At 35.0% G+C, this 24,321-nt stretch overlaps 1 protein-coding gene across 1 annotated transcript in view; it reads right to left on the bottom strand.

The window, feature by feature from the left end:
- Positions 1–16,789: 16,789 nt before the first annotated feature.
- kiss1ra (KISS1 receptor a) overlaps positions 16,790–24,321 on the bottom strand; it is a 13,375-nt gene continuing 5,843 nt past the window's right edge. Inside the window, exons 3-5 of the mRNA XM_016291629.1 lie at positions 21,463–21,598; positions 19,893–20,131; positions 16,790–17,373 (exon numbers count right to left, since the gene is read on the bottom strand). Of these exons, the coding sequence (XP_016147115.1) occupies positions 16,999–17,373; positions 19,893–20,131; positions 21,463–21,598 (750 nt within the window). The 3' untranslated portion in view covers positions 16,790–16,998. The remainder of the gene's footprint in view (positions 17,374–19,892; positions 20,132–21,462; positions 21,599–24,321) is intronic.

Here is a 24,321-nt window from a genome sequence, read left to right as displayed (position 1 = left end):
TATTGTGCCTTTTGTGTGTGTGTGTGTGTGTGTGTGTGTGTGTTTGTCTGTATGTATATATTATATATACTACTTTATATTATATATAATATGTAATATTACTATATTATTAGAACTATAGTATTTGTTATATATGATAAATATATATTATTATTATTATTATTATTATTATTATTATTATTATTATTATTATTATAATGACTTATTGTTAGTAGCAACTAAATCCCACATCACTATACCAAACAAGAAAGAAAGAAAGAAAGATAGAAAGGAAGGAAGGAAGGATTTAGAACAACATGAGAGTGAGTAAATTATGTCAGAATTATTCTTATTCTTTAAAATACATCTTTTTTTTCTTTTTTTTTTTATCTGAAAATGTTTTTGGAAGAATATCCTCTCTTTTCAATATAATAAAAATAAATGAGGGCTTTTAAAAAAATTTAGTTTTTCACTCAAATTATCATATTTTTGAAATACACACAAGTAAAATGTACTACTTTAATGTTACTTTAATAGTGCTTTAGCATGCACCTTTGAAGCTGGACAGCGTCTATTCACATTCACTTTCATTATATTGAAATAGTGGCAAGGATATTCTTCAAAAATTCACCTTTTGTGTTCCACAAAAGAAGAAAAAAATTATTCAGGCTTTGGGCCGACATGAGCGTGAGTAAATACTGACAGGATTATAATTTCTGGGTGAACTATTCCTTTAAGCAATGGGAAAAAATAACATTAAAAAGACAAATTCAGTCAGACCACCATGCACATTTGACAAATGTGCATGGTTTATTATTTTAGGCTGCTTAAATCTTTCTGATTCCCTCCTTCCTTCATTTAATTTGGGTTAATATCCTCCTCTGATTTCCATACGAGTCATTTTGTGGTTTGGAAACAGGTCAGTATCTGACTGTAGCTCCCACTAGAGAGTGGATATAGAGTTAGGGTAGAGACTGGCGGGTTATGGGTGGGCAGAGGGGAGTGCACACAGTAGCCTTGATGCATCTGCGCTCACGATTGAACTCAGGGGTGGTTCCCGCGTGTTCCCGGTCAGGGTGCTGGGGGTGAATGTGATGATAGATAGCAAAAAACAAGAGAGCCCGTTTCAGGTGAATGATAGCCTCATTTGCCCTTTTACTGAGAGCTGGATTTATCGAGCTCGGCTTTTCCAGCCACTGCTCTCCTCTAAGAAGCTTTTGTTGTTCTAGAACATGATCGTTAATCTTTGATCATCTAAGAAAACAATTTTAAGAAAAAGATCCATTGCAGATGGACATCAGGTATTTGTTTTCTTTCTTCACAAACCATTAAATGATTTAAGTTTCAGTTTCGAGATTAAAGTAGTAAAGAGACATTCATATAAAACAGATTTGTCATTGTGTTCTCTGACTTGTTATTTTGTTTTCGAATTTGTCATTGTGTTTTCTGACTTGTTATAATGTTTTCTGAATTATTGTTGTGTTTTCTGAATTGTGATTTAGTTTTTTAGACTTGCATTTGCGTTTGTAATTTGTTCTTTTGTTTTCAGAATTGTGATTTGTTCTGCACTTCTCGGCCACCGTATAGATACCATACTGAATCGCAGATTCTTTAGAATAGGATCATGTCTGAGGTTTTTTTTAATCTGTACTTGTTATTTTATTTTATTGATTACATTTTATTATTTTTCTAAAATAAAATAAAACATTTATAAAATATAATTTTATAAATAAATTGTATTTAATATTTAATTTTTAATTTATTTTATAGATACCATACTGAATCGCAGATTCTTTAGAATAGGATCATGTCTGAGGTTTTTTTTTATCTGTACTTGTTATTTTATTTTATTGATTACATTTTATTATTTTTCTAAAATAAAATAAAACATTTATAAAATATAATTTTATAAATAAATTGTATTTAATATTTAATTTTTAATTTATTTAGTTTTACTTTTATATATTTCATTTTATTTAATAATAATAATGGAATATTCAAATATTAATCATTTAAAGTAACATGTTTTGTTTTATTTATTTTGTTTAGTTTTTTGTTTAGTTTTTTTTGTTTTGTTGTTGTTTTGTTGTTGTTTTGTTAGTTTTTGCCCAGTATTGCTGTATGGTTGTGGTAAACACTTCAAACAGGTGTCACTGACGCATATCGGGACATTCTGTCCCCATTTAAACCTCGGAAACGGTAATTGTTCCCAGAACATTAGGGAATAACTGTGTGTCAGTGCGTGCAAAGAAGAGAGGAAAGTTGGAATCAGCTCTCAATATTAGGCTTTGGCAACACTCATGTCTCTCTCTCTCTCTCTCTCTCTTGCACTTCTCTCTGGCCTATGTGGAATAAATTATGTTCAGCTTTGGTATGGGTTACCCAGTTCTGATGAATCATAAGCTTGTGATTTCAAAATGTAAAAATATCACAAAGAGCTACATTGTTTCAACAGGCAACTTTACGGACAGCAAATGTTTTTTTTCTTTATTTTGTCTATTATTTCCCTCTCCGTGTAGTAAATCAATGCTAGTGAATGTAAATCATTTTAGAAGTGACATGTTATTAAACCTATGAAAATGTCATATTATTCCACTCAGATTTATGACAGCTGTAAATCCTGTTGTATGAATGCCCGTGAACGTTAAATATTTAGTTGACCAGTGTACAGAGTTCTGAACTCTTTACGATTTTGCTATGTAATCAGAAGTGCGATTAACAAAATGAAATCAACTCATTTGTCAGGCACCATCCGCACCCATAGTTTCCTCATCACTTGGCCATTTCCCTGCACAACTCTCTAGATGGCAATGAGACTAGGATGCCAGGCTGGGCTGGAAAAGCCATCAAGACTGCATGTTTGATCCAGACTGGCGTAAGTTTAGTTTTTTAATGTCCGATTGAATGGAGAATGAAGTGAACAACCCACTGTACCTTTTAGGGTTTACAGACACAACCAAATTTAGCATTCCCATTCCCAGCCCTTTCAGTCATTATGGGATATGAAGGCAGGGGATGATCAAGGCGACGCTGCAACATGTTGCAGGCATGGCTTCCCGCTCTGAGAAACTTTGATATTAGTCACTGACCGGATGACTGTGTCTCTGGGGAAAAATAGTTTTAGTTTCCCAGATTTTACGGGTGTTTATTGACAAAAGTTCATATTTGTTTAAAAATGACTTTGTTTAGAGCCTGAAATGTAATGCTTTGGGAATGGGTTTTTTTTATCAACGTGATGCTAAAGTAATGTTGAATCACATGTTTAGATGCACTCAGATTTAGATTTAGATATGTGTTCTTCTGTTTGTAGAAAGTCTAAATTAGAACAAGGATGAAAACCACGTGATATTTATTTTTTACCCTTTGTTGTTCTTTTTTTTTTTTTACTCCCCTCGTCATTGTTACAGGTTTCTGAGAATCATTACAATCAAATGCTGTTTGCATTACTTTACTAAACAGGGAAAGCAAAACTTTATACATAGCATTATAAATAAACAAATGTAGTAAAAATGTCTTTCAAGTGTATGACTACTTGATCTTTTTTCCTTCAAAACACTCCCACACATTTATATATATATATATATATATATATATATAGTGTGTGTGTGTGCGTATTATATATAATATGTATTTCTTTAATAAAAACAACATGAATATGTGTTTTATAATAATGTATTTATTAGTGTAATCCCTGTGATGGCTAAACTTAAATTTCAGCAGCTATTACTCCAGTCTTCAGTGTCACATGATCCTTCAGAAATATATATATATATATATATATATATATATCCTGAGTGACTGTCTGCAGTATTTCACAACTAGGTTATTAGTCAACCATTGTGACCCTTCCCTCTAAATATCCGTCTATTCCTACAAAGCCATGTAACTCAGCACCTGCAAAGTCTTCACAGACATGTAATCGCAAACAATTAACTGATTATATATATCATCAGGTCTTATGAAACTTAATTTATCCATCAGTGATTGGATCAAAAGGCATCATCTTTCTTTTAATGACTCCTCTTTTAGAGCACAGAAAAATTAGGTTTGACATCATATACATAACGTATGCCTGGGCAAGTGCATTTTCTACACCCGGACTAAAAGCATTATCAGTGGGATCTGCGCCCTGTCTAAGGGAAGGAGAGAGGGTGTTTTCAGATGCGTGTTTCTGGTGATTCATATCGCTGAATCTCTCGCTAAGGTACAAGGATGATGAGCGCTATTTTCTCTCACGTCCATTTCCCCTCAAAATCGTGCATCAAGAGGATGTATTGTATTAGATGACGATCGTTCTTGAAAACGTGTGCTTGTGTGCAACCACGGCCAGTGAGTTGAAACTACTTTTAGCTCAAACCAGTTTTCTTTGTGTACAGAACTAACAGGATTTGGTGTTTCGTTTTCTCAAATGTTGTTTTATTCTCTGAGAAAATAGGTTCTAGAGAAAAAGATAGTTTGGGTGTGTAAATCATAGTGGCGGCAGCATCAAACTGCTGCAGAGAAACTGGTTGAGTTACTGTTGCCGATGGTGCAATCTTGATGACTTGTCAAGGGGTGTAACCTCAGTGACTCAGATGTGAAGTATGTTCCCATTCAAGGTGAATGAGTCACTGGGTAACAAGAATACTCCTCCTTAAGTGAGCATGGCTCTTATTCTCCCATGCTTTTTTACTCTAACGAGGTTTCAAAGGAGAACTAATTATTTATGAAGGAGCTTTGGGCCAAAATATTGCAGTATGGATTTGTTTTTTGATTTATTTATGAATAAGTTTTCATCTGCAGGCACATGATGTCTAAACAAATATGTAGGATGTGTGTAAGAATATAGTGTGCAGGTGTGAAGCTGAAATTATTATATATTGTACAATGTGTGCAGCTGCATGCGTGATGAAACTATCAGAGCAGTAAATAGTACGCAAGGCATTCAGGAAGTTTTTTTTTGTTTTGTTTTTTTGTTTTTTTAAGCACAGCACTGCTTCTGAAAAGGTATTTTATGCATTTCATACACTGAAAAAAAAAGTTTAGGACAGAAATTGCACAAATAATTACAACAAAACCTATTGAATTAATGTGAAATTTTGATGTAGGAAGATTTAAATACACTGAAGCAATGGTGCAGAATTTTTTTTACTCAGAAATTGCTAGCAAATTTCACATTAATTACAAAGAAACAGTAAGTAACATTGAATTAAAGGGGTCATATGATGCGATTTAAATTTGTCCTTTCTCTTTGGAGTGTTACAAGCTCTTGGTGCATAAAGAAGATCTGTAAAGTTGCAAAGACTAAAGTCTCAAATTTATTCTTTATAAAATTTAAGAGTCAACCACACCTACCTAAAACGACTCGTTCTAACACGCCCCCACATGTCTACGTCACGATGTGGGAAGATTAGCGTAACGCCGCCCAAATGTTCACGCAAAGAAAGAAGGCGTAACTTTTATTCTTGCTGTAGTATTGTTGTTGCTGCCGCTGCCATGTCGTGAAGACACTGTGTGTTTCGTTGTGAACACGAAATTACTTTGTTTGGTCTTCCAAAAGAGGATGATATCCACTTCATCATGCCTAGAGCTGATCCGTGCTGGTCGCTAAGGAAATACATCAACTTCGCGCTGTGGATCGCCGAATCAGCTTTCACCGTGGACAAAGAAGAGTCCAGCCCGGGGTCGTCACATGTGGTTGCCACAAGCCCGCTGGCCGTTCCTCAATCTAGCCCGCCCTGTGTGACGCTGTGTGTTTCGTTGTGAAAGCGAAAATACTTTGTTTGGCCTTCCAAAAGAGGACACAACTAGAAATCAGTGGTTAAGTTGTATTTACAACACTGTTCCAGTACAGTTCAACCCAAATATTCAGATGTGTGCAGCGCATTTTGTGGAGGATGATGACTGTTTCCTGTGAGAGTAGCCTACAATGACGGTGTATGTTTCTATAAAGCGGGGCAGTTCCAACTTTGCAAGGACAGTCTGGGGCTTCTGACTCACAGCCTGTAAGTACGTTTTTTATTTTTAAAAGTTTTTGACTCTATTAAAGCATAAAAATACCATAATATGTTTGCATATATTTAAGAAACATGTTAAGTTAACATAATATTTGTTTATCTGAAAAACAATGCTACAGTAAGTTATTCTCCTTTGAAAATGTGCGTTCCGGGCCGGAATGTCGGTCTCTGTTTTGGTTTGTGAAACCCGCCTTCTGCCAGTTTACCCAGTTGTATTTCGGCACCCTCGGGTTGCCAGTTGGTGGGAAACACAGCGTATTTCATTTCAGTCATGGAAGCTGGCAAACGAAAGGGGTCAGAGCGGGAAATATAACTTTCTGCCCATCCTAAAAAGCCTCGACATCCATCCAAAAACTTTATGATCAACAACGGCATAATAAAAGCAGAATAAATATTGGAGATGCGTTTGAGAGATGGTTGTTGTTGTCGTCAATCTGGCAACCTGTGTGTGCATCAAGTCGGAGGAGGGACCAGGTGAAAAAAACCCTCTCCAATATTTTGAATTTGGACTGCAATACCTAGTTCAACCACTCGGTGCCAATCCTACATACAGCACCTTTAAAGAATTTGCCACTGATGATTCAAACACGAGTTTTGAGCAGTGTAGAGTAGCGCTTGTTGTTTGTCCTTTCTCCAGACATGGTTTTATGTTTACGCAGCGTGATACGCAACGCAACATGTAAAAAGACAGTATAAGTCATTATAATCAGTAATTATGTCCCCACTGGATGCAACAAATGCCTCGTTTGTAATGGGTTTTATTGTTTTTGTCTTGTCGCGCCGGGACACATGGCATCACAGTATGGTAAGGGGCATAACATTTCCGTCACACGCTTGAGGTATTCAGCCAATCACAACGCACTGGATAGCTGGCCAATCAGCGTACACCTTGCTTTTTAGAACGATGAGCTTTGTAAAAATCAACGCGTTTCAGAAAGGCGGGGCATAGAGGAGCAACAATAATACAGTATGTGGAAAATAATGTGTTTTTTTAACCTTAAACTGCATAAACACATTACACCAAATACACAACATAATGTTATTTTTAGCAACGTCATATGACCCCTTTAAACACGAAAATTAGAATTTAAAAGACTTTGAAAAAGCTTCTTTTTTTTTTACAGTGTAGCGTTTTCTTGAATATACTCTAATAATCTTTGTTTTATTTACAACTTCAAAAAAAAATTTTTTTTAAGTGTATTTCTCTTCTTTTAACTGCAAACTACAAAAGTGAATTGTAGGAATGAATATTAAAAAATGTTCCAGGAGGCTCCAGTCATATCAGCATATTTTTTATAAATGTAATATATATATATATATATGGATGGAGTGGGTTGCCTCATGAGGGATGGCATAACCGAATGCAACAAATGAATCATAATGACCGTGGATAGCTCGTTTCTACAATGCCTTTGTATATGAAACCTTTTGCTTGTGCATGATGCCTAAAGTGCAATTCAGTCAGTTCCATACAAATAAAAATGGAATGCTTGGTGGGAAACTAAATAATACATCAACCGGGCAAAAATCATTGTGATTCACTTAATCCAGAGGGCACAAGTCATGCAGCGCATAATGAGACTCCATAGTGAAGTACAATAATTCTGCACAATGACTCACGCAGGAAGGAACAAACAATGATCCATGAAGTATGACTCCCCTCCATTCCACAGCATGAATTCAACCAGCAAATGCATAAAAACAACAATCTCTAGATTATCATGCAAAAGCAAGAAGCAGCAGTACACTCTTAAAAATAAAGGTGCTTCAAAAGGTTCTTCAAGTGATGCCATAGAAGAACCATTTTTGGTTCCACAAAGAACCATTCAGTCAAAAGTTCTTTAAAGAACCATCTCTTTCTTACCTTTTTATAATCTGAAGAACCTTCTTTCGCCACAAAGAACCTTTTGTGAAACAGAAAGGTTCTTCAGATGTTAAAGGTTCTTTATGGAACCATTTAGAAAAAAAGGTTCTTCTATGGCTTCGTGAAGCACCTGATTTCACCAAGCTGGGCTCAGGAGGAGGCCGCGCAAAGTACGAATCATTATATGAAGTTAGACATGAATTTGATCTCCACTGCCATAAGAAACTCGATTACATGAAAATGTGTCTATGTGCGTGTGCGAGAGCTCAGGCAGCAGTCGTTATTGATGTGAAGAGGAGTGTCGTTTTCAGCGATATAAGACTTGCCTTTCTTAAGTCTGCCTGACAAACATTATTAATCATTCCCTGCATTTAAAACCTATTGTCCTTAGCGTGTGAAACAGTTGGAGGCTGTTAAATGTCAGCCGCTGTGGCACCTTTAAATAGTCTGCTTAAGACTTAGAATAATTAGGAGGATATGCACTGGTTGAATAAATAGGTTTTATGTGCACATCAGGCAGCTGTCTCTGTTCTACAGTTCTCTGTTTATGCGCCTGACTTCCTCCCCCTCTCTACTGGCTACTGGGTGCTCGGTATGTACAGAAATAAAAAAAAAAACATTTAATGAAGGAGCGCTAATATCCATATGCATACTGTAGGAGCTAATAATATCCACTTCAGAGCCATATAAATGAATGAAAAGTGTGTAAACAAATAAAAAGGTGTTTTAATCCTTACTCAAGCACAGAAATTGGCTTTATATAATTAGATGTAAAAAGCTTTTGCAGGCAAATAAATATATATATTTTTTTTAAATTGTCTATAGTGTCTGAAATGTTTACATTATTATTGTTTTTTCATTAATTAATTTTTTTATTCAGTCAGTTCTTTAGAAATGTTTATATTCTACAAAACTGTAGATCTTACAGTACACTTATCAAAATATATAATTTAAATTAGCCTTGAAATGTCAACAGCAATTTTAGAAGGTACTTTCATCGAGCAAACAGGTAAAATCTCTGTTGTTGGCTTAACCTCGATTTGAGTTTACTGAATGTATTGCTTCTCCGTGTTTAATGACTCATAACCGTACAAAAGTTGCTTTTATTCCAGCCTGCTCCTGCAAGAGAAGCTGTTTTGAAAATATATTAGGCCTGTTTTTGAAATGTAAATTATATTAATTTGATTTCTTGGAAGAGGATATAGAAAAAGGGACCCTCAAAGCATCTGTTTATTATTGAAAAATAAAGATGACCAATCTACAGTGCTCTTTCCCTTTTCTCATTTTCAGGTAAATTCAAGCCATAACTAAAACCTAATTTAAGAAAATGTTGTTTGTTGGATTGTTTTTCAAATATAATTATCTGATATAATCACAAAACAGCTGAATGTTTTTTTTCCCTTCTTGGTTTCATACAATAAAAATAACAGATGAAAGTTATTACACTTTACGAAAATGAATATACATTTTTTATGTGTGTTTTATTTTTGCCTTTGTTTTAATCAAGTAAGAAGCCTTTAGTCTTTATTAATTTAAAGCTTTCTCAGCTTACAGTATGTACTATGTAAACTTTTGCATCTCATTTTTCTCTGACAAGTAGAGCATTCTTTGAGATTAACATAAATTTAAGTCCATAAAAACAGGTGTGTGCCGTTGTTCTCAGTACACCCAGATGGAAATCTGAAGTAATTATTATATTATCAAAAATAATGGCTGAAGTGCTGCAGTGCTATTTGTCATCTCATCAAGTAATCAAACATGGTAATTTAGCTGTATTATTTATTTGCCGTCTTCTCTTGTGATTATGCCGCTGTTCTTTTATAAATGGTTACTGGTGTCCTCTTAGTGACTTTGAACACAGATTAAAGCTTCACGAAATTTTGCTACCTGGGCTGTACCCACAGCAAAGTGTTTGTTTCTGCGCACTACCCGTATTCCAAAGCCATGTTTGTTTTTACTGGAGATGGTGGTGGTGTTGTTCTGAGAAGGCAGTCAGGCACCGTTTAAGCTGAATGGAAGGGGTCAATGGAGAACATCTCTCCAGTTTTGAGAGGAAATGCAGTGCCATAGTAAATCTGTTCACCATTCAGTTAAATCTGGCCTCGGTACGAGTCCAGCTGCTTTGTCTGAGCGCTGTTTAATTTCACGACTCAAAAACTTCTGTAGAGGAAATTCTGCTGGCAAGAAAATGTGAAATTTGCAGCAGACTACTATAATTACTCTACTCCTACAGATGCTTGGCAATGAGTGTGAGATTTGCTTTTTGTGAAGTAGCATCCAAGGTTAACTTCTGACGATTGTGATAAACAGCCATTTTTATGTCATCTTTTTCAAAGGGAGTGTCGTAAAGGATGATAACCAGAAAATCCAATGCCCACTCAACAGCCTCATCCATCCCCCATTCTTTTCTGTGGCAGGCAGTTGTCCGTGTCTGACGAGCGCCTAGACGAGCGTGTTTGTGCTAGACTGAACGACTGCACTTTAAGTGTCTCTTGGCAGACACACAGCAAATACCTGCACCAGGTGGATCGGCAACCCCAACACACAAGCCCTAGAATTCCTAAACGGTCAGTATGGAAAGGGAATAATAGCCTAGAATTAGAATAGGGTTGCAACTAATGATTGTTTTGCACTGAAGCACTAAATATTTGAGTGTGGAATGACCGTGCTCTCTTTATTCCACACTCGATCTGACTGAAGGGCATGTGTGTGATTACAGCCTCATGCTTGTTCGGTGTGAAGACACTACATTCTTAAAAATAAAGATTCCAAAAGGGTTTTTTCGAAGTGATGTCATAGAAATATCATATAAGAACCCTTCAGTCAACAGTTCTTAAAAGAACCATTTTTTCCCCTTAATGTGAAGAACATGTTACTATTCTAAAGAACCTTTATCCACTATAAATGCTTGTTAGTTTATTGCATTAAACAATTTTTTGATGTTTTTTCAGTAAAAAAACTTTTTTACCGTAAAGTGACTGATGGTCATTTTCCATACACAGCGCACAAACCTAATTTATCGATAATGAAATTTGTCATTATTTTTATTATCGATGGACTCTATGCACAATTAATTTAACGTTTAGCCGTAGTGGCCATTGCAAGCACACTGTAGGAAAATTGTGAGAAGTAGTTTTCCACAGCAGGAAAAAGGCAATTCTGCTTCTGGAACTCATTACTAAAACATTACATGTAATATACTAAATTGTTATGTTTACTGTAGTTAATTGACAAATTTAAGGGCAGAGTTCAGTTAGCAACTACCACGGTTTACTTGGGGAGAATACTATTTTAAAAGCTCACTATAAAAATAGGGCTCAAAGTACTACATTAATATGAAGCTAATTTTCGTATTGAATTTTCACAGGTGTTTTAACTGTATTTTGAGTGAGTTATATGTTTTAAAGGGGTGGTTCACTGTTTTTTTTTTTTGGCTTGATTGTGTTTATGGACGTGTGTTTAGTCTAACATGTGTTAATGCTTAGTTAAAAAAAACGCATTATTTTTCACATAATTTACTTTTATTCCACACCACTCTGTCCCTTCTCTGAGAAATGTACTAATCATTTCCTGCTTTTATGAAGCCCCGCCCTCAGAAATAGGCGATGGGCTCTGATTGGTTAGCTAGCCCAGTGTGTTTTGATTGGCTAAACCGCCTCTAGTGCGCGTCTAATCGTCCCGCCCCTCACCTCAGTGCCATGTGCTCCGGTTGTATTGTAAACAATGGTGTCGTTAATATCGCTTATCAGTTTGAGCCCGATTGAGAAGTAGAGGATTTTATTGAAGAGGATCACGCAGAACCTGTGCAAGCATGGCTCTTAATGGTATGTTTTTTATTTGTTGTTGTCTCATACTTTTAAATATGCTGTTATTTGTAAATGCTACTGCTTATGTTAGCTTTTAATATATGTTTTTTTTCTGATTAAAGCTTTTAAACCATATGGATCGATATGAATACAAAGGCTACATTTAGATGTAAACTAGATTTCTCCTTACTTTAAAGGATTTTTATTCATCTTTATGATGGACATCTAATTGTATGAACTTAGTACAGTTAACATGATTGTGCAGTACAAAATGAAAATTTTAACTCCTACTAACTTAACCCTGTAGTTTATTTTAATGTAACTGATTACTGCAATAACTGATTACTGACCCATTTTCAGAATAATACAAACTCAATTATATGACTATATGTTTAGTATTTGTACAGAGAGTTGTGTGCTATGAAGAATAAGTATATTCATAACTGTACAGTAGAAGTAAAACGGAAATTTCAATATCAAATAAGATATTTAAAAAATTGTGGATCTCACACAGATGGGTTAGTAAATGTCTAAAATGAATTTACATATTTCACAGGAAATGAATGTGTTATACTGTCAAGAAACCTTTGTGTGGACTGTAACTGTTCGTAAAAGAGATTGCCTGAGCAAAAACGGTCGATGGGAAAGAGATGATTTTGCCTGCCGTTTTCTCACTCTGGAAGTGAACAAGGACAGGCAGGGGAGCGCTAATGATCTTTTTTCTCAGTCGTCTTGACTGTCTGTTGTAGCCTATTTTTGTCTGATTTGGTCGCTGAGACAAACGAGACAGCTATAGACGTGAGCAGACTCAGTGCCTGCTGAGTAGAACTGCATCAGAAGCTCCTGTGGCAGGTTCAACTTCCTCAGCTGCTGAAGGATGTGCATGCAATGTTGAAGCTTTTTACATCAATATAAGTCTCCCACAGGCTCTGGGAGATTGAATCCAGAAACCTGAAGGACACTGCTGACAGTGGTGTTGAGTGTGTTGAGGAGTTGGCGTTGGAGTGTTGAAAATGTAATTGCTCTTCATCAATTCTGTGGAAATATGGTGTACAAAAGTGAAAAGTTTGCAAGCAATATTTTCTCAGCAAAGCCATATTTTTCTCTGCAAGCAATACGTTTTCATTTCTTCTGCAATGCAAAAGAATCAACACTAAATTCCAAACACACTCAAACACACACTTCAGTGACAAGTGAGTGCACTGGAGAGTGATTACAGAGGCAGTCACTCTGTGCTCATTGAGATGTCGAACCTCTGAATTTATGCATTGAAAAAGAAAAATTCAAATGAGTGTTTACCCCCCGTAAACAACCTCATCATGTCTGACATGAAAAATATAAAAGAGGGCAGGGATAATTGTGGCATTCAATAAATGTGACATCTGCCTAGGTAATACATAGTTTTAGTAACGATCAACACCTGATCATCTGAAGAAACAAATGAAAATGTTTTTTTTATATACATGTTATCATAATTTTTATTTGCAATAAATAAAATCTTACATAATTTTAAACAGTTTATTTAATTGAGAGTTACAAATTAGCATTTAAAAGATACAAATGTTTTGTGTTGTTTTCTTTTTTACTTGCTATAACTGTAACATTACATGTGAATGAGGGTTTAAAATTAGTGTAATATTTGTTCCAATATTCTTACTCATTTACAAAGTGTTTTTTAAATGGATTAAATTCAGTATTTCATGTAGTCTTTCATATATAATATAATATTCACATAAGAAAACATTTTCACTGATTGTTGCATTTATGTCATACCACTGTCAGTTTTACAGAATCTGTGTTAGGAATGTAACATCAACTTTTATGTACTTCTAGTTTATTTGTATTCAACATGATTAAATTATAATTTTAACTGACACTGAAAACTTCTGCTGACATTTTAAAGATGCCTGAAGCGAAATTTCAATGGTTTAGGCTAATTATTTGCTGAATAAATTAACTAGATAGTTTCTTTATGAGTGTAATATAATGAATAGAGTGACTCATTGCATCTCACAGTTTTAAAGTGAATTAAACTATTGCAGTGCCTCTGCTCTGTTTACTGACCTTAGGTCAAGACGAGGGCAGATGCTAGTTTAGCGCTTTGAAATAGCAGGACTGATTACGCACTTCCTGCCCCTTTTCCACTGATCAAGATATTAATTGGCTGCCTGTGTATGGGGATATTTCCATGCTATTAGTCCATCAGTCCAACTGCTTGATTTTGCCTTGCCATTTCTCAGAGCAATACACTCTGCATGATAATTAAAGACGCATTATGCAGTGAATATCAAATATCTGTTTGATGTCACTGGAACAAGTTGAATAATTATTAATGGATTTGGCAAATTGATTTATGCAAATTGACAATACATAAAGTTCAATGATGATCCATTTGAAAACTCTGATCATACGCTTGTAGATAAAAACATTTCTAAATGCAGACAGTATATGCACTGGAAGTGATTATAAGAATATCTAATTGACAGGACATTTTAGACAGAAACCTGTTTAGTCTCTTCTAGTTGTATATGTATTCTACAAAACCATAACTAACTAACTAACTTCTTCCTAAACAATAAAAAAGGCAAACGAAGAAGAAGACAAACAAAGCTACTCAAGTCCAGTCAGATTAGAATTCTTTAAGGCATTTATTGAGCTAACAGGACCATGCTTGAAGGATACTGAATAATTTATTAATGCCAAGGTTAAACCGACAGCACTTCAAGAAAAGCTTTTAGCTACTTAGCGCTGCTTGTTAAAACATTTCACAAATGCTAATGATAAGACATCTATTTCTGCTTTGGACAAAAGTAAGTAAGCAAGCTTTGCGGTAGCACACGCTAGCAAAACAAAATCACACTTAATTCCCCTTTGAATTCCTTCTCACTTAGCATGGTAAATAAATCTACCCTGTAGACGTGTTGTATTGCCATTTCTGCATGAAAAGCCATTTTACCTCAATTATTACATCAAAATGATGGGCACATTGGGAAATCCTCGGAGGATGCTATTCATTTACCAAATCCAGAACACTGAATATGTAAGTGACAGTTCATGCAAAATGCATTTTTGCACTCCACTTCCTTGCTTGTTAACCGTTTTTCAATGTAAATATGTGCTAAAGTCTTTGACCATTGTTTTTGTAAGTGTTTCGTTTAGATGTCCTCAAGGGTCAAGGCACAGACAACTTAGGGCCATTTTAACAGAACACATATTTGCATTTCACTGTGCTACTTTTCAGTTGATTTTCTATGTAAACATGCACCAGAGGGACGTTTAACCATCGTGCTTTTGCACTGTTTAGCAGATGACAGCATTTTAAAAACATGGTGCTCAAGTTAAAAGAACTTTTTAAAAATGTATTTGCAGACCTTGTTTTTTTCCCCCCTTCTTTTTCAAATTCCACTGCTTGCGTCTTGCAGTTTTCAAGTTCAACACAAAATCTCGTTCTTTGTGAATGGCCCCTTAGAAAAACATCTCTGACCACTGGGTTGTGCTGCTTTTTCAGTGTTTTGAAGATACAGACAACTTAGGGGTCATTCACACAGAAAGCATTTTTGTATTTCACCTTTCTAAATTCCTTTGTTTAATTGTAATCTTGTTAGGACATATTTATAGACATATATAGACACAGGGGCCTCTAGACCTGTTTTGTATTTTGTATTTTTCAACACACAAAAAATAAGTTTGTATCTGTTTAAATTGCCTCTCAGAAAAACATCTTTGACCACTGCTTCGCACTGCTTTTTCAGTATCTTGCACATGAGTGTTGCATTTTTACGACAACATATCAAGGGGCTGTTCACGCAAAAAACGTTTTTTTATTGCATTCCAATGCACTTCTTTTCCATTGTCAAAATGCACTACTCTAGTGAAAAATAAATACACTAAAATCAATTTGAAATAAATGTATTTAATTCTAAGTATACTACAAATAAATATTTTTGTACTTAATAAAAATATCCTGCAATTGTACTTTTAGTATACTAAACTGGTATACTTAAAATCTGCTAAATTGGAACAACTAATTTTGTACTTAATGTACTTTAATTGTGCGGAAGTAGTGCTGAAGTCCAACTAAAGATACACTGAAGTTTATTTGATTGTGCTAAAGTGGAACTATTGCAAGTATCCCTTTAAATCTCTTGCATTTAAAGACCTTTATTATTTAAAGATCATACATTCCTCATCAAGTGACATTAAAACACATTTTAGGCATAATATGAAGAAATATATGAAGTAGTACTCCAAATAAAGTTTAATTATAAATTTTATATCAATAAGTCTCGAACGATATGTCAGTAAATATGCTAATAGATTTGAACAATACTTAGTAGGAAATAAATGTATTTTAAATATATTACTTTTTTACTACGGTAGATGGACGTATTTGACCGTTGTGACGTATTTGACCGTTGTGTGCCCATCCATAATTTTTAGCAGCAACTTGCGCATTACACGGTATACTATAAATGTGCTGCTCAGGTTAAAAGTACTGAAACAATAATTTTTTTTTAATTCTTTACATTTCTTCTCACATTATTAAACGCAAAAGACATTCTGGGTGAATTGCTCTTTGAAAATGGTTATTGAGACATTATGCTGCATCCTATTTTTTTAAATAAAATAAATCTTACATTTATCACATTAATGATGTTATCTTTATCATCTTCAATTCCATTCGCACATGTTTGTTAACCCTCGCTGCACCTGCCAGCAAGGCAATTGAGATTATTCTAGGATAGACACTGTGCTTTGAGCAACATTCAGTCAATCTTGAGAAGTGGTGTGCTTTGAGAGAGTCTATACCTTGTGAGTACACCTCTTCAGGTTGAGCCATGTCGTAGAATGCTCATAATATATAAATGCAACTGATGAAGGGCAGTTTGGAGTGGTGTTTCATGAGGCAGTGTGCACAGGGAGGTGTCGTGTATGTGTCAAACACAATAGATGAGTCAACAGTTGCCTTGTTTGATTTAGTCAACATCCTCTCAGGCAAGCTCCTACACATCTCCGCTGGCAGAACATCCGTTTGGTTCCCCATCCGCGAACTTACGCCCTGTGAAATGAGCTTTTCATACAACTTTTAAAAACGCAAGCTCTCGTAACACAGCAGGGCCAATCATAAGAGTTGTTGGATGCCAATATTAAATAATACTACTTAACTCTGTAATTATAACTGTAAGAATTGATGTGCACTTTTGCAGTTCTTTGCCTTCTAAATGGCCTTTTGCACCACATTAGAATTTTTTCACAACTCAGCGAACGGAATATAACCCCTATTTATGGGGGAAGCCTGCGCTTCGGCGACTAGACAGTTGGCATGGATTCATGGTTGAGGTGTCATCTGCTCTCATTTCCTCTCAGTGTTGCTCTCCTCCGTTGCTACGAACTTTATTTCTGCATTGGCCGTGCGGGAGGCGACACTGCTGTCTCTCACTTTGTGTCTGAAGAGGAAGGGAAAGGTCTTCCTGAAGGACTTGCGGAAGCTGGCGCCCATAAAACCGTAGACAATAGGGTTGATAGAAGAGTTGGCATAGGACATGCAGTTGGCCCATGTCTTGATCTTATATGTTGCGTAGTTGGCTTTGAAGTTGGGATAGAAAGACTGGAACAGGACAAAGATCTGAATGGGACCCCAGCAGATGGTGAAGAGAACAACAATGACCACTACCATTTTGGAAATCTTGCTCCTAATGGAGATAGTTCTCTCTGAGAGCAGGTGGACCTGAAATAAACAAGGTTTTGATATGATTATAGTGGGCAAAAGGGGTCTGATATATGATTTTACAAAAAAGAAAGAAAGAAAAGTCCACATATTTTTATACATTTAGTGATAGCGCTCTGCAAAAGTATTAAGAATTTCAGTCATTCTAATGAAGTTATACACTGAAATGCAGTTCTTAGTTTTTTAAAATCTGACAAGATAAGAAACAACATTTTTTTCTGTCTGGATGTTATTAACAAATATATAAAAATTTATTGAATACACCTCTTTTTTGATGAAAATGTTTTCAGTTTCTAAATTCTAAATTTCATAAAAAAGTAATGTTGACATAAGTAGTTTGCATAATCTTTCATTCATATTTACATATTTAAAATATATTTTGTTTTAAAATATGATTAATATTGTAAAAACTGATATAATAGTTATGTGACAGAAAAAAAAAGGTTCCCTGTATGACTATTTGATTACATCAAGTTTTATTTTTTATGAAAAATGAAGGCAAGTTAGGTTAAGTAAGAAAAATTGTTACATTTTATTTAAGGGATTTGTTTTTAGATATTTAATTATAGATAGATTTTAATATATTTTTAAATAATGATTAAGATGTGTATATAAGAATATTCAAGGTGTACAGAAAAGTATATTGTTTTTTTGTTTGTTTTTTGTAACCTGATGGTTACACCGTTTATTTGGTGTTAATTAGTTTGATTTTAAAGTAAAGCAACATGAATTCAATGACTATATCATTTTAGATATCCTTATTTATCACTGACCCTTAAATATTCCTACAATACAAAACTGCAAGATGCTGTCGTAACTATACACAGATAAATAAAACACTCACAATTTTTGCTGTAAAAACAGTTGAGTTTGATCTCTGAATTACTAAATTAGCCAGCATATTTTCTGGATTAAGGTCCCACAGCTCCATCATTATTCACTGTGCTGTGAATCTGTTGGCTTTGAAAATGAACAGTACAGACCATTGCACAAATTTACAGTGAAGATAAAATAGTAAAGAAGATAATATGAAACAAAAGCATTAATTAGGAAAAGGGTACAAAACAAAATCCAAATGTGATTTTGCAGCACTGCTGCATAAATTATTCATTCCTCAGAAAAAAGAAAAGAAAAGAAAAAGACCTGTAAGACTGTGTAAACATCTGCTGGCCAAAAAGCAGTATGGTGACTCAGAAACTCTGAGTGAATGAGAGGTCACTCAGCTGTAATGTGGGAGATCTTTTTTTCTCAGATAAGATAGAGCTTTTAGCAGCGTTTAGTCTGGAATTCAAAGCGAATGTGTGGCAAAGTTATACTCTCCATGTATCAAAAAGCCACTATATTTACAGAGAAGTGTGGTGGTGGCAGCATCAAGCTGTGAGGTGGCTTTTCATTATCAACTGGACTGTTTTTTTTTGTCAAAGAGAAAATACTGCAAATCTCAGTCTAATAAAGAATCTGTGCCACTGTTTGAAAATTGTGAAGCATTGGTGTGAACCTAAACCCTGTCACAAATCTGTCTGGGAATAAGAAATTGGGCCCAAATCACATGTGAATGTTTCAGCTGTCTGACGTGTCCAAGGCACATCTGAACCCAGTGTATGCTATGCATAACAGCAACTGATCTGTTCAGCTTAGTTTGGTTTTTGTAGGCAGCATATGATCAGTTCAGCAGTTGGTGAAAAGAATAAAGCCGTGTCTGAAGGAGTGAAAGTATATCTAGAGTAAATCTATTTAAGTAAATGTCTGTTTATTTCAACATATGATTCCATTTCTATCAAAAAATAAGTCATTGAATATATGCTTGTTTATCTTCAAAGCTTATATCTTGTTTTGTTCCAATCTTTTTGACCCAGAGAGGATTGTCTTTTTCCCGAAAAGTTAACGTTATTGCATTGGACTAAAACTTACTGACTTTGCTCATGCACAGTACAGCTATTTTTTTTAAATAACTTTTTGTGGTGTTCCCGGTACAAAATGACTACCCTATAAAAATTGCTATTCTGTATAATTACCAATTATTGGATTTTTTTTATATATAGAAACACAAAACGGTGCCTGAAAAGTCATGAGTTTAGGTTTCGGACACCGCCTATGTGTAACTGGACCACACCTACACCAGATGACTTAATGCTGTTTTTGCTGTGAAAATGTATTTTTCAAAATATTAAAAGTCGGGAATAAACACTCAAAAAAAAAGTTTTATATTTTATATTAATATAGTTAATTTTATTAATATTTAAGTGTAGCATGTACATAATTAAGCTCTGTATTTATTTATTTTTTACAAGACGCTACATATATTATTTTGCCCTTAAATTATTTTTATTTTACCTTGTTAAATAAAGGTTACTACTAAAACTCCTTTATTTTTTTACTTTTGAAGAGAAGAAAAGAAACCAAGATGTTTCACAGCCTCTCGGGAGGATATACACCTGAATAATAGATTAAAGCACATATAGCCTTTCATGTCCATTCAGTGGAGTGTCATCACTGATGGTTGTTACCCACGATCATACCTGATGGTTGTTATCCACTGGTTCCACGGAAGCTTGTCCCACTCTCTTCAGCATGAAGGAATAACAGAAGGAGATGGTAATGACAGGCAGTAGATATACGGCTATGAACTGATAGAGGATGAAAGCTTTCTCGTGGGTCTTTGATGGAAACCTCTCCATGCAGTATTTTCTTGGTCCATACCAATAGCCGTCCTCAAGCCTCTGGTACAGGAAGATTGGTATGGAAAGGATGAAGGAACCTTGTTGCATAAGAAAAGAATAAATGTGAAGCCTGAATTTCTACTAAAGTATTTACATTAATTCTTCAGGGGAAAAAAGTTATAGAAAAAAATTTAGAATTGTCTAAACCTAGTGGGACTACTTTTCTAGATGGACCTCTGGTAATTGCATGTTTTGGTCTATACAATATTACAATATATACAAAAATAAAATAAAATAAATATATAATATAAAGGAAACAGATTATATTATAGTAAATATATTGCAGTTCTAAATAAAATACCAAAAATAAATATATAATATGTACAAAATAAATATGTACAATGTAAAAACATGTATGCACAAAATAAGTGCATAGTCTCAACTGATTAATTTAAATGTTAGTACAAGGCCACCTAATATAAAGTGTGTGTGTAAATTATGTGTATGAATCATAATGAGATCAGGCTGAGATAACAGACAAACAACGTTGGAAAGAATAAAGAGATTCTATGGACTGATTCACACAGAGTGCATTTCTGCAATATTGTTCTGACAGTTGTGCCATGTCTGGCTGCATCTCGTGCATGAGTGCCATGTTTTTTAATACACTGTGTCAAAGAATTTTGAAAAAATTCTCGAGACGCTGCATTCTTTTTCACCGCTTTTGTCTCACGTAGAGAACGTGTTCAATATAAATGGCCCCATCACGCATTTACATTTGCTTCACTGTAGGGCCATTCACACAGAACACATTTTGTATTTAAAAACACAAAACAATGAAATGAAAAATTGAGTTCGTTAACCCCCTGGAGCCGTGTGGAGTACTTTTATGATGGATGGATGCACTTTTTTGGGCTTCAAATCACAACCCCCATTCACTGCCATTATAAAGTTGGGAAGAGCCAGGACATTTTTTTAAAGGGATAGTTCACCCAAAACTGAAAATTACCCCATAATTTACTCACCCTCAAGCCATCCTATGCGTACATGACTTTCTTCTTTCAGACGAATCCAATCAGAGTTACATTTAAAAACGTCCTGGCTCTTCCAAGCTTTGTAATGGCAGTGGGTGAGTGTTATTTTTCAAACATCTAAATGAAGTCCAATTTAGTGCATCCATCCATAATAAAATGTGTTCCACATGGCTCCGGGGGGCTGGGGGGTGACATAGGACATCAGTGTAGCGTAATACAACTCTGATTGTATTCGTTTGAAAGAAGAAAGTTATATTCACCTAGGATGCCTTAAGGGTGAGTAAATCATGGGGTAATTTTCATTTTTGGGTGAACTATCCATTAATGACATTATAACAAAATTATCTTTCTTTATGTTTTGTGTATGTGATATAGAATTGTACTAAATGACTTACCGATCCAGATGCAGATGCTAACAATCATTGCGACACGAGGGGTTCGATGGTGCAGGGATTTCAGAGGATACACAGTCACATAGCAACGGTCTCCACTCATCGCCGTAAGAGTGATGCACGTCGCCTGTACGGTCACCTACACATTGCCAAACACTTTGTTATCATGTGTTCATATCATTATCAGGACATGCAAGACAGACACGCTCCAGAGCACTAGAGTAAACATGAAAATTGGATTTAACTCATCTAAAATCGAACACATCAAAGACACATCCGCATAATGCTTTCAGTACAGGCCAGTCCTTAGCTCATCGCCTTTTGAATTAATTCTAGACACACAAAAAATAGCCCCATTCACTTGTGGTTTTGTCTGGTGAATTAATTGAACTGAAGTGCCTGATTGCTCATCTTAAATTAAAAGAATCAGGTAGGAGGAGAGGCTTTAGAGAATAAAGTCAATCATTGTGCGGAGTGTTTTTATGCAAGCTTAACTATCCCTTAGCTCTTTGATGCTACAGATGTGAACAAAGAGCTGTTCCATCCCATCGTCTTTTGTGCAAGGTATCTAATGATTAAACAAAAAATGTGTGCTTGGCCTCAATCTGAGGAGGCCTGTGTGTCCGACAAGATAAGATTCACGGTGCTTTTGGACCAAACCTGTATGAAGAATACAGGATTAGGAAAGAGCAAAAACACAGCTGAATTTATGCAGTTATTCCTCCCACAGCGATTGTTTGGTGTTTGTGTAAGCTGTTCATTTGTTCAGTAATTAAATACAACTAAGAAAAGAAGACTTGTAAATTAACAGCAGACTGGTACTGTACAAGTAACATTTTATTTAGTTCAAATTGTCCTGAAACATTGCTAATTTAAGTGAATTTACTTCAATGTATAGCTGAAACGAGTGTCTAGTCATATGTTTGACGGGCTAGCATATCCCTTTGGTCACATAGGTAGTTTTCTTTGCCTTTTCCTATATTTTTAATGCTAGCTTTTATACTGTGTCCTACTTTTTTTGTTTGTCTGATGCAGTCTCTCACAAGGCAGTGAATAAAGATTGACTCACAATCACATTATTATCTACATGAAATGAGGGATGAATCATAATGTTGAAATGCCATACAAAAAGAAGTTCTTCCTTCATGAACCCCCAAGTGTAAAAAAAAAAAAAAAAGGTATTCCTCAGAGCATTTCTGTTCAGTTGTGGTTTTCTGTTTTGATGTATATTTTGTATGGTTGTTTTAAATGGAACTGTTTGAGTTCTCAGAGGATTACTCTTTTGTGTATTGCTGCAGAGAGAACGCTGTTGTTGGGAAAGGTTTGAAGCTTGTCAAGCTACAAGTTCCAGTTTTAAAGTATAGTTATACTATAGTAGCTTGTTATCCTTTTAGAAAAAGTAGTTAGATTACTACATTGAAGTTACTTAACAAGGCAACGTCTATCTGAAATTCAGAAGAAATACTGTATATCATTTAAGTATCATTTAATCAGAGCTAAATTTTTCCAGCCCAAAAGGATTTTTGAATGAATCTCAATTAGTGTGATTTATACTATTTACAGGTACAGTATTACAACTAATAATACACTGTAAAAAAAAAAATGTGTAAACTGATATTCCCACAATTCCCTATGTGACTTCACAATTTGAAAGTTTTTTGTTTGAATAATCATGCTTCTTAATAGTTTTTGTTATCAGTTATGTATATTAGGGTTTTATGTTACATTGTATGTTGTTTAATGAAAGTTTATTGCATTATTTAAGTGCCATGTGTGTTACCATGATGTGTTTTGTGTTTGCGTGAATTACTCTGTGCACCTTCTGTATATTAGTGTAGCGCCTGCTACAGAATATGTTACGGTTTTATATTTCACATGCAAGTAAAGTTTATGTTAATATTGTATAAAATTATAAGTTAGTGTACTGAAAAAAATACACTTTGAGAGAACCTAAACTGTTGGGCCTGTCAATTTTATTTCTTTATAATGTAATTGGGTGCCTTGTGAATAATGACCAATCAGGTATCAGGATATGGGAGAGGGTGGGACGAAGAACGAGAAAAAAAGAAGATAGTACGAGCGAGAGAAGGGAGATGTATATATATATATATATATATATATATATATATATATATATATATATATATGTGTGTGTGTGTTAGGTGGCGGTAAATGCACCTTTCAGTGTTCAGTGCCAATCAAATTTAAAGAAGAAGAAGAGAGAAGGGCGCTGTCAGCTAGATATCTCCCTTTATATGTGTTTTAACTGGCTAAGCACCGCGAAGTTCCTGACTAATTTAAAGTGCGTCACCGACATTAATAGGAGAACTATTGGCGGCGAGCCAATGCATCTCGCATAAACTGTCTAGGATCGCGCTCGTTGATAAAGAGAGTGATAAGGGGAACGATAATGTATGTGGACTGTGGACTGCGGTCAAGCCAGCCGCGCTTTGAAAATGCACGGTCAAGCCAGCCGCACCATTTTTTGTTCTGCGCGTGTAATTGTGTACTTACGGGACGGGTGCTGAGAGCAGTCAAAATGCATGCAAAGAAGCTGTCATACCGACGTTTCCTTTATAATTAGCTTACCTGTATTTTACCTTTTGCACTGTGTCCAATATTCCAACACTCATAAAAAGTTCCTTTATAGGTTAGCTCATTCTTTCAATTGATATTTGTTCAGAGTGAGCCTGACTATCACTGTATTTATTTGCAAGGCATTTTACTGTATAGTTTTGGAGAAAACTAAAAGCAAAGTCACCCCAAACAACAAAATCCATTGTTGCACTTTGATTATTTCCGCATATTCCAACACTCATAAAAAAGTTCCTTTATAGGTTAGCTCATTCTTTCAATTGATAT

Source organism: Sinocyclocheilus grahami, unplaced genomic scaffold (assembly GCF_001515645.1).
Source record: "Sinocyclocheilus grahami isolate Dianchi unplaced genomic scaffold, SAMN03320097.WGS_v1.1 scaffold274.1, whole genome shotgun sequence".
Classification (NCBI taxonomy): domain Eukaryota; kingdom Metazoa; phylum Chordata; class Actinopteri; order Cypriniformes; family Cyprinidae; genus Sinocyclocheilus; species Sinocyclocheilus grahami.
Note: the sequence above shows the minus strand (reverse complement) of the source record. Positions and strands in the feature narration are given on the sequence as shown.